The 11,879-nt window shown below is 36.7% G+C and overlaps 1 protein-coding gene across 1 annotated transcript in view; it reads left to right on the forward strand.

Moving 5' to 3' along the window:
- Positions 1–7,771, forward strand: part of LOC135686034 (phosphorylase b kinase regulatory subunit alpha, liver isoform) — a 41,111-nt gene extending 33,340 nt beyond the window's left edge. The window contains exons 24-35 of the mRNA XM_065202182.2: positions 223–379; positions 691–769; positions 1,347–1,424; positions 2,269–2,348; positions 2,525–2,603; positions 3,170–3,299; positions 3,503–3,601; positions 3,881–3,945; positions 4,723–4,938; positions 6,178–6,231; positions 6,830–7,033; positions 7,458–7,771. Of these exons, the coding sequence (XP_065058254.2) occupies positions 223–379; positions 691–769; positions 1,347–1,424; positions 2,269–2,348; positions 2,525–2,603; positions 3,170–3,299; positions 3,503–3,601; positions 3,881–3,945; positions 4,723–4,938; positions 6,178–6,231; positions 6,830–7,033; positions 7,458–7,655 (1,439 nt within the window). The 3' untranslated portion in view covers positions 7,656–7,771. The remainder of the gene's footprint in view (positions 1–222; positions 380–690; positions 770–1,346; positions 1,425–2,268; positions 2,349–2,524; positions 2,604–3,169; positions 3,300–3,502; positions 3,602–3,880; positions 3,946–4,722; positions 4,939–6,177; positions 6,232–6,829; positions 7,034–7,457) is intronic.
- Positions 7,772–11,879: the final 4,108 nt, after the last annotated feature.

The following is an 11,879-nucleotide window of genomic DNA, read 5'->3' on the forward strand; positions in this document are numbered from 1 at the left end:
AATTTTTCGCAAGTAAAGCTAACATGCGTTTTTGCATCCACATTTTCTCCTTGTCCTTAAGTCTCTTTGTAATACCAGTAAGGCTTTAAGTTATGTATACAAAACTTTTTGAGTATGCTTCCATTTCTCCAAAGGTTTTATTTCTACCAGCTCTGCCATTTTACGTCTTTTGTAGTGCTCAGAATTATAAATGATTAGTTTTCTTGCTTTTTTTATAAAAAGAAAAACTATATAACCTACAAGAGGTGAGTGAGTCACTTGCGAAAAGGGCTTCTTCTGATCAAACCAACATTGATATTGATGAACTGCGAAAGGAGCTGGAAGAGGCTGATTCCATTTACGTCCAAGCTGATATCCTGCATCATCTTTACGTAACCAGGTAAGCTGTCATCACTTCCTGCCACAGTAAAGGCGTTATGTTGGTCATGGCCAGGCAGCTTTTTTCCTACGCCAGGAATGCCTGTTTAAGCAAGAGTAAAAGATGTAGCCAGTTGTCTCTTCAATTCTTATGGACTTTTAAGAAATTGAATTTTGAGGGCCTTGAACCATTTGATTTACCATCGTCTTATTATCATATGTTCAAGATTTCTTCATGATTTGAGAACAATGCTTGGGATTTTGCTTTGTGTAGATTTTGATATATATTTCTGTATACATCTTTTTTGTTTATCTGTTTCTTATCTTGTTTAGAGGTCCTAAATTTGACGTCAAACTTCGAGGTATGCCTAACAGTACAGTTGAGCTGTTGTTACAAGAACTGTATGAGAAGGTAATTTTTTCAATAGGAAAACTACAATCCTTGTCAAAATTGTTGGATCATCTGCACCAACTTTCAGAGTTATGCAAAGCTTTTTCATCTGCGCTCAAAATGTTACTAATTTTCAAAATACTTTGGTTCCCAGTGAAAATGTAACTGGCGTAGCTTTGTATAAACACGTGACATAGCGAAATAATCAGCATTGTTCCAGGGGAGGGAGAGAAGAATTTTGTCGCGGCGTTGATAAATTGAGAAAGTGGTTTATAACTTGAATATTACGATGTTTTGACTATTTTTTTCAAGAATTGCAGTTGATAAGCAAGTTTTCTAATTTACTAGTGCTGGTTTAATAGATGAAATTAAAAAAAACAGATTTGAAATTAAAATTTATTTCTCTTTCCTCTTGACCCTTTTAGATATTCTATTTTTGTTTGGTGAAAGCTTTTTTCATATCTGGCTCTCTTCCCGTGCAATGTATTTTCCTTTGTGTTTTCCTAATAGCATCACCTTTTTCAAAACTGCCTGCTTTCAAATTGATGGATAGTCTATTGGCAAAATCTAAGGTTATATTTATTCTTCTCTTTTTCAGGCAGGCCATTACAAAATTTGGTCACTTATTAGGCATACGGCTGGAATGCTAGGGAAAACAGTCGATAATCTCGGAGAGGTGAACGCATTTCTTATAAATATATTCGCCACTGCATCTCATTTGCACAACATCTGCTTGCTATTATTGCTACTTCCCACGCTTTCTTCGCCATTTCGATTGTAGATTCTTTGCAAGACAGAAATGATCTTTACATAAGTTGATACACGGGGAGCAGTTATATTTTCGATTTAGCAGGTGTTCGATTTACGCAAATATCAGATTAAAGAGTGTTGACAACTGACGTCAAGGTTACTTATCATAGGACCAGCCACAAACTTCAAAGAAGTAATCACGTGATATAATATTTAACCATGTTATACTTGTTATGTTATTGGGACTTTGTAAACTGTGATGTGGGTGATTATTTTCTTCCTGATACCTTATCGCTCTGCCGTCACAACCTATGACATTCCGACGTGGTCGGGGTACCAACAATTGAACGAAAGGTGTCAGGATTTTGGGAGATAGTATCGTCAAAAGATAACGTAAATTTCTGTATAAAAGGTGATAACTGATAGTTAAACTCATAAAAAGTTCAATTATGGAAAACATATTTAAAAAGACCAAAATTTAAAATGTAAGGGTGATATTGACGAATTTGATTTGCACTAGCTAACAGAAGCAGAATAATTCGAGGAGAAAATTTCTGGAAGACTAGGAGCTGCTTGTGGCAGAGTGGGGCTCCTTAGGTCCAGCTGTGAGTGTTTGGGCTAATTTAGGATGGTTTTGTGGTTGCTGAGCGGTGGAATTTCATCTTAATATCATAACAGCATAGCCATTCATTCAGACGCCAGCCTTCGCTCTCTTTATCTATGAGCCTATCTATCTTACTTTTGTTAATGATTTTTGCAATGCATTATAGGTTGCAAATGATTTACTTGTGAGACAAAAGCAACTTGGCGTTGGCTTACCTCACTTAAAATGTGAAATTGAAATAGCGAGGTAAGTAGTCATCTTAATTTCAGATTGAACCCTGTGGTTTTTAGAGAATCCCTCGTCGTTCCGAGTAAAGAACTCTATACAACGGACATCTGTATGCAACGGACAATTACAGTGGTCCGAGCTGTGTCCGTTGTAAGTAGGCTCCACTGTGTATCCTTTTAATTAACTTTTTTTAGGCCACAGCCTCCTACTGTTTTGAGAAACCTCATATATACCTCCTCCGGAGAGGACAGAAGCACAGCCGTTTTGATGCAGGTAATTGCCGTTGCTACTATTTGTCTCGTTCTTTCACAGCACTGATAAGAATATATTGATAGCTTTGATGATATTTGGGTAGCTAATATGTTCTTAAGGAATGAATCTGTGACATTCAAAGATCAAGCAGCTACGATAAATTTACCCAAAAGCGACTTTCGGGAATTCTCTGTTTTTTATTCTTGAAACTTTATACCGAAATAAGACTTTATAGGAGCTTCGAAAGTGGTCGGTTTTGCAGAGGTTTTTGTCTGATGGAGAAACTTATGAACTTTTGTAATATTTTGCAAAGTACAAAATGATCGTTTTTGGTCAGCGATGTTTGAGTATAAGATCTCGATAAAATGCGATTGGTGAGTAAGGAATGTGGGTACAACTTTAAGAGAAAATACAGGCTGCCCCTTAAGAATGAGTAAAATTGCTGGTGACGTAATGATCGTCAATGAAACTGGTTAACTTGTGCCGAGCATTAATTGATGAATATAATACCCAGTAATTTAAAGGAGCAAACCAGTCGTTGAATTGGCTGTATCTTTTATTGATCTAATGTTATCGAACTTTTCCAGGAATTACTGGTTTATTTGTCAATGTTTGTGAAAACCGAACCAAATCTGTTCAATGAAATGTTACGGCTGCGGGTTGGATTGATAATGGAAGTAATGGCGGCTGAGTTTGCAAGAGCAACTGGCCTAAATGGTAAGCTAGTATCAACTAATTACAATACTTTCTCCGTTTTGTCTAGCAAAACTTATTTAGGTTAACGTTGTGATTTAGATGTTGATTCTTTCATTTTCCTTTTCTTAATATGTTCATATCTCTATATCCTATTTGTCTAAACGTTTTGAACCATTGTTTTGAGTTTATTTTTGCTTACTCTTGTAACCTCGTTGTTTTTTCAGGCGAAGATGCAGCGGAAGGTTTTATGAACCTAAAGCCGTTTGAGATGAAGCAATTGCTTTATCACATTTTAAGTGGGAATGAAATAACTTTTAAAAGAGGTAATTGAGTCAATATCGTTCATGTTTTCATGGCTTGTAACGGTATGGTTTAGGTGTAAAGGACAATGTTGCCCAAACTTGTACCTATATTCGCTCTTATTTTTTTTCTTCTTTTTTAACAATGAACATTTGTCAACAGGTTAAAAAGCTCGTTTTTAATTTTTTGGCGGTACAATAATTGAAAATGGCTTTGAAAAAGCAAACGCTATACATTTTATGAGGCAGGATGGCAATAGTAATAAAATTTTGTCGTTATTGATTTTCTAATTTACTTTGTAGATTCCAGTGGAGGCTATAAGATAGCAAATTTGAGAAGTATCAACAAAGTCAAAAGAGCAGTGAAGGCTGGTATCATTTTATTTACCAACTTTAAAATCGTAGAGTTTAACGAGACTTACGGTGAGGTATTTCATCGAATGTTTCCATGCTGCGCGCATCTAACTGTTGATCTTATTGCCTCGAATTAATACAGGGATTGACAATCCAAAGGATAATGTGGGTTCAGTGATACCCAAATTATCACTGCGTATCAGCGAAATTGTTACATTTTCGGGTAAAAAAATGAAAAATCCCACATCATCTTCATTTTTCTAGATGCTTAATGTGTTTTAGTGCTGCGTTTTGTTAGTGAAGCTGCCAAGATTCGCCTTCAAGTTAACAATGATATTAGTGCTGATAATTCATTATTAGTTATGTGTATACCATTACTAGTTATTGCCATAAATACTTGCCCAGCTTGTGCAGAACTGGCTATGTATAAGAATTCTTTTATTTTAAATAAAGTTTTCTCATTTGAGTTGCTAATGCTCAAGGGCTTTTTAAACGCTTTTGCTAAGGCAGATTTTGGCCTGCGCTGTCCCGGTTCGCACTTGGCTTCACAGCCACGGATCGACCCTTTGCCTTCTAATTTTCGATGACATCCTAGGTGAAATCCCATATGTTCTTTTTCGAGTTTTTTAACACCATCCATGTTTTATGACTTCCATATCACCTTTCTTTTCCAGTGGCGTAAATTATGGCTTTGGTCGATCACTCCTTTCTCTGTCTATATGAATATTGTAAGTTCCTTAGAATATTGCCTTTTGTGTTTGCTTGCTAATTGTTTTCTATTTACTTCGTAGAGCCTGAAAAAAGATGCCGAGAAACAGCTGGATCTGCCGTTTGAAGAGAAGTACTCCTCGGATTATTCTTCTGGCGAAGAAGAGTGTGATGAGGTGAAGGCCTCCGATGACAATGTTCACAAAGCTGGACAGTGGATGCGGAGGAGGTGCTTAGATGGAGCATTGAACAGAGTTCCCGTTGACTTTTATTTCAAAATTTGGAAAATCCTAGAAAGAGTGAGATGTTAATGATATCATAGTATTGGGAAATACAATTTGACAAAAAGCTCAAATTCAAATGAGAAAAACATATATCAAGCTTTATTGGGCGTGGCAAATTTTTCTTATCTTTAAGGCAACATTGTACAATATTCTTATGCTCTGGGTTTATTCTTCACTCTCTCCTCGAGTAGTCCCGATTCGTCCAGAGGTTCAAAAAACAAGTTTATTTCTAGCATAAACCAGTTTATTGATTATAATTCACTTGAAAGGTTTTGACAGGTGGCTGAGTTTCTATTAAGTAGCGGCAGTTTTTTGGTGATTTTAGTGTAAGGTTTTTTTAATCGAAATAACACCTTAACACAAGCCAGCTAAATGCGATTGATTGCATTGATCGAGCTGAACCATCCATTTTGAACGATGTGATGGATAAGGCAAGAATAACACCAGTTTTAATGCCAGGTCTTGGAATATGATGAATCAATTGGGATTGGGCACAGCGGGACATATTATGGTTTGTGGGGTAGCAAATTTTCAGAGGAGGACGGAGCTAGGCAGGCAGAAAACAAGATTACTTTTGCATTGTTTTAAGTGCATTTTTAAAAATTATTCGGGGGCTTAAACCTCCTAGCCCATCTCTCTTAGGAGAGAAGTGGGTATTCAAATTATGCGTAAGCTAACCAGTCACGAGTTTTAATATCTAAATGACAAGACACTCAAATTTATCATGACATCTTAATTCTATTTGATGTTGTCAAAATTTAATTAAAAATTTCGACTCAAAAGTGGGGATTTTTATGTTGAAATTCAGTAGAGATATTTTATCTTCATCATCTTTCTTCAACTTAAATGGTTTTGACTTAAAAACGTTCTCTGATGATGAAAAATCAAACTACGACTGCAAGTTTGGCAAATTCCACGGTGGAAGAAGGCTTTCTAAATGCAATCGAAAGTCCACGCGGAAAAATGAATAAATTTTGTGGGAAACAAGTCCCTATTGAAAAGCTTGCCCATTTATTTATATGGCAATATACGGCGGTAGATTGAATTATATTGATTTTTTTAATGCGTGGATTTCAAGTGATTTGAAATTGTTTATCAATCAGTTTTGATTCTCCAGGCAAATGATGTTAGGATTGACCCCCCCCCCCCCCCCCCCAGTTCTTGTTTGCATTATTGCTGTGAATGTTTCACAGACTTTTAGAACATCTTTTAGAATGTTTACAGACTTTTTAAATATTTTGCTTTTTTCCTTAGTGTGAAGGAATATCGATTCATAATTATGTCTGCAAGCATGTATTGATTAAGGAGGTAAGCGTATTTCTTATAAGACTCATATATACTATTCCGAGATGTATGCTACACATATAATACCTTTCAAATTATTGGTATTCGTAGTTGTGTTTGTTTCTACCTAGCATCCGAAGGTAGTTTTTAGGACACTGATAGCTTATGCTTATCGAGCAGTGTCCTGGTCCTTCCTCTCGATATGACAACAGCTCGTGATTCCTGCGCTTGAAATTACATAGAGATGGCGACTCTCCTTACTCTGGGTGAAAGTTTTGTCATGTCAGGGACTAGAGCCACAGACCCTTGGGTCTGTAGTCAGCGACCCTAAACACTAAGCCATCCTCCCACTGATTAAACATTAATTTCGATTGTTGCCAATCCAGTATATATTGTCTGTTATCGTTTCATAATCCTATGCTTGTTTTGACTCAAATAAATGATTTTAAATTTTCTATTTGTTTCTTATTTAATCTAAAACGATTCATTGTTCTATGAAAATCTCGTCCTTTTCATTATATTATGTTTTAAACTTTCTTGTCCAAAGTTTATGACCAGCTCATAACCTTTTATAGCTCCCTTTTCAAAACTATGGCTAACTCCTGACAATTTTCTATGACAGAGTACACCAAACGAGTTCAATTTTGCCATCAATGTCGAGAAGGGCCTCAACGGTATCATATACCCTGAATACAGACAGCTAATGGTCGAGGCTCTGATGGTGCTTTCATTAATATTAGAAAATGAAGGGAAGACATTCATCCATGGAGTCATTGCTATTGACCAAATCGTTGCTGATGCAAATAAACTTTTCCTAGAGCACCAAGTAAGTGATTTCCTCGTTGTGCCAACAGTAAGGTATTGCACATTCGCTTAAGTACTATTTATCTGATATTTATAGTAACCGATCGTCGTGAACACTACTTTGCGCCAGCCCACGATCTTGTTTAACTGAGCCTCTGTTAAAGGAGGAGAGCCTTAGGGTGACAATCCCTCCTGACTCAATGTTAGACATCAAAGCAGCTAGAAAGATATTTTTTATACATTAATGAGCAACGGGAACGCAGGAATATGGGCATCGCCCCCTTTTTGAATTAAATGTCCCTTTTTCCGAGAAATAGTACCCTTCACTACCTGCGCTCCTCTAGTTCTGAAATGCTTCATAGGCCTCTAGGTACAAAGATCGTCAGTTTCTGTCTGCCAATATCATTTAGTACTTGTTTCTATGATGTCTGGTTTCTTTGATGCAGAAAGAGTGTCAAGGAGATGCGTCTCTCTGTTGTGCCAAAGACGGTTTTTATCCTGTGTGTGGAGCTACAAACCAAATATGCAGACACTTTTATGATAGTGCTCCCAGTGGAAGTTATGGCACTATGACGTATTTCGCCCAAGCCATCCTAAAGAGACATAACTTTGGTGACCCAAAAGAAATCTGTAAAGTGAGCTGACTATCTTCGTCTTTGCCGTAATTATTTCTTATTTAAGCTTATGTTGTATCCTCATTCACAAACAAAAATTTTATACATTTGATATACGATTTTCCTTAATCTTGAACAGTTTGCAACTTTGTTTATTTTATTTTTGTTTAAAACATATTTACCTTGGCAAACGATTCAGTCAACTAATTAAACTGTTTTTCCAATTGTCCTATGAAAAAAACAAAATAAACCTAATTTTAAAAGATAAAACCTGTTTACACTAATCAGATAGAATAAAGAAGCTACTAAGCGTGATAGAAAAATAGAGATCAGCTTTCCTTTAATGTTCTCAGATTGAAGATTTTAATTTCGTTTTGAAAGTCGAATCGTAGGGACTGATTTCATTTCCGAGTCAAGTCTATTCCATGCGCCGGCTCCTCGTAACGTAGATAAATCTTGGCCATAATCTGTTTTTGGTATAGCAAGATTGCATTTCGTTTTCCGTAACACCCCGGTATGAATATTAGACAATTTTTCTAAATTATTACCAAGTAAAAGCTTTGGAGATATAGTAAACTCTGCAACAATACGCAGGCCGACGACATTGTCTTTTGAATTATATTTGGAGTGACTGTGACAAAAACGGGCTCATTTTCTCCCAACCATAAAACTTTATTTGCACTTGGTACAATTTGTTCCTTTTGATTTTAATCATTACTTCATATTTAAATTACATTATTGTAACTGACTTCAGTTGTTGTGTACATTGAGCATTGAGCTTTATGTACAAGCGAAATTACTAGCCTTGTTTCACTAGCTTTTTCAAGCACGATCAAGAACATTTGCAAGGAGTGCATGAATCTGCGAAAAAGTTTCTTAACTGTCTATTAACCACTTATATTTCTAAGGAACACATACAAACTCGATTTTGTGCTGTTTTTTCATCCGTCTATCGAAGTCAGTTCCTTTAAATGAAGAAACATGTAGTTATCGTTACAGAAAACTTAAGCAAAATATTTTCTGAAATCCTTTAGTACTCTGAACTGTTGTTTAAAAGAATTTCTAATTTATTAGCAATAGAATTTCACACAGGTTTCGACCGAATAATTGTTGATTGAATTGGCTATTAATTGCCAAATTAAAATAGTTCATCATCCTACTTATTTGCGTCAGCTAAAGGCAAGTATTAAACATCAGCCAATATATGCGCTTATTCTACTAATACCACTCAGTATTCGTTTCTTCAAATTGTACTGTGTGCAGCAATAAACTAGGCATTCCGCCATCCCTTTCAGGAACGGCAATTTTGACGCAATCTCTATATATATCTTGAACGTACTGTTGCTTGATGACGCTGTATTGGCAACGATGAATGCAGAGTACGGTAGGATCGTAAATGCGAGATTCACACACAAAAACGAAAATACAATTTTTTGTACCCTCATCTCAAGGTTTCGGCGATGTCGTCTTGCCACCAAAGATGACACTCTTCCCCTAAATATTAGTATTGTTCGAATCTGTACACACGTGCATATTGTCAATGCCAATATAAGAATGGGCATCAGTACTATATATGCAGACACAAACAACGGTACTGAACCGGCAAGAAGCGAAAGGACCCATGAGAGTACCACGAATCTCTTCCAAACGACCTTGGATCGTTGTGTCTCAAGTGGATGGTTTGCTTTTATTTTGTTAACAAGATTGACATTTAAACCAACAACCATTGCAACAGAGAGAAAATGGCTCATGGCAGCAAAATATGTCACTAATGACACATGAACGCAAGCTTGTAACTTTGTGGTACTTAAAGTGGACAATAATGGCAGAACGACAACAGCGGATAACAAATGTGCAGAGAAAAGCGATACGAGGCAGTAAAAGTAACTTCCCTTGTTCCTTATACGGTAGAAAACCACAATCAGAGCTACTGTAATGAGTATAACTGAGAGGACGGCTACTACGAGCCAGAAAATGAGCAAATCGTCGCCTTTTCCAGCAGCATTTAAAATCATAATGTTTGCCTCGCAGTTTTGCTTCATTATAACACCAGATATGCTAAGCATTATTGATTGCAGACATTTTCTTGCAGCTTGTTCGCCTTCTTTTGATACCGACGTACTTTATCTTGATTAAAATTTAGGAATGCTAAGAGATTTGAACCATCCAGGCAGCTTTCGTCAACTTATGTTTGAATTACCTCTTTAGAATGCTACCATCAATGTCAGCAGCATGTTTTCATGTTAGCTCTTTGCTCTTCCTGTTCAATTTGCTCAAATCTTCGACCGTTTACGGTGTAATGTTTACGGTTGATACTTTATAAGACGTTTATTGTCACCTCTTCTGCTTCCAATACGAGACTCAACAGAAAGCGTTTAATTCTGGCACCTATCTGAAACCGAATATCCTTAAGCAGCTGATGCTTTTCACCATTATAACGCCTTTTCACCTTCGTTTCCTCCTCGCTGGTGCCACATGCACCTGCTCGGCTAAGTGCAAACAAATTGACTATGATTATAATGATTTGTTGGCTTTCAAATCTCGCTTGTGAAAAAAGTGTGCTCAACCTACTGTGCTGATAAGAAGAAAATATTTTAGTACAGCATCTTACTTGTCGTAATGCTCATTTTCTGACTAAATCATGAAAATTGTTGAATATATAGATAGGATATATACCTGAAAGGTATCTTGAATGCAATTTTTGTCACTTGAGCTCAGTCCCCCGATATGAAGGATTTTTGTAAGCTGTGAAGTATGTTCTGATGCATTTTCTGATGCAACTTCCATTGAACAATGTTAAAGACAGAGGTAATTTCCATCTCGAAGGGGCGGGGGTTAACTAAGCCTAGTTTTGGACGGGGACGTGCCATTTTGGTTCAAAATTTCAATCCATAATTCCGCAAACATGATTAAAACTATACCCACAAGGCACAGAAAATTTTTTAAGACACAACAAAGTCATCGGAATATCGATTGGAAATATTTCTTCGTCAATATGTCTTTTTTAGAACAAGACGTAAGATGTTACAGATATCCCCCTTTTAATCGGGTGATTCGAGTAAAAATGTCATTGAAGGCGTCTTCGCCCGTTGGTTACGTGACTTAAGGTTCTCTAGATAAAGAGCCGCCGCTAGGCGGGACGGGCCCCGTACCCCCGTACCCCCTGCTCCTGGAAAAACCCTTATCGAAGTTGAAGTCCTGAAATTGAAGGCAAAATGGGCTTTATACGGCGCCTTGTTGCGTGTAAAAATTTTCATCTTTTCTCATTCTTTCTCACGAGCCTTCAGCCTGAGCTCCTTTCTATTCAAAATAGATATGAATGCGTTGTTACAAATTCAGACAAAATCATGAAAAAATAACTACATGACAATTACAAGTTTGTGAACTTCTGAGTCCCTCTCTCCCCGATATACTTTCTTACCCATTATTTTTCAAAACCTTTACAGTACCACTTTACGAGTTTTTTATGGCAAAAGCGTCACTAACATCACTAAAGTCAATCTTTTTATCAATACACTCTTTTTTATAAGAACCAGTAAATTTGAGTTCAGGCTGAGTGTTCTTAATTTTTTTGCGAAAATCTGAGGCTGGATTGTTCTTATAAAGAGGGTGTAAGCTGTGTGATTGCTAGCTTTTTCGCTCTAGGGGGGAGGGGGGGTGTCTAGGCCTCATAAGCAGTAAGGTGAGTGAGACAACTTTTTCATTTGCCAACAAGTTTGAATTTTCACCGAAAAAGCACCCGCATGTGGCTAGAAACCCTCGTTTTTGCGAATAAACGTTGTTAAAAATTGCATTTTACAGTAGCTCAGCCTCAGCTTGTTCTTAGTTTGTTCTTATAAAATTGTTCTTGTAAAAAGAAAAGAGTGTACCATGGTACTCTCTTTAAATACTCAACACAGCCAGTCATTTAGTGGCCCCTGGGACAGTGTTGACATTTCTTATAGGAGAAAGCCTAGAAGGACGCATCATCGTTGAAAGATATAAGTAATTCAATTTACCCACTAACGGTTTGCAGCAATTTATAAAGATAATATTTATTCTTACAAAAAGTGTTATGTGTGTCTGGTACCTCTAAATTGAAATTAAAGTTCTTCCAAGCAGACAAACCAAATACTTGGTGTCTTCCTGCAATAAGACTGCAAAATCATTTTGGATGAATCATTTAAAAGGACCTCAAGTATTTCTCCAAGCGGTAACATTGCTCAGAAAATAAAAATTCCGTTCGAAAAAACTGGAGAAAAAAAACACAAAAAG

Source organism: Rhopilema esculentum, chromosome 6 (genome assembly GCF_057945365.1).
Source record: "Rhopilema esculentum isolate cy_ngs chromosome 6, ASM5794536v1, whole genome shotgun sequence".
Lineage (NCBI taxonomy): Eukaryota > Metazoa > Cnidaria > Scyphozoa > Rhizostomeae > Rhizostomatidae > Rhopilema > Rhopilema esculentum.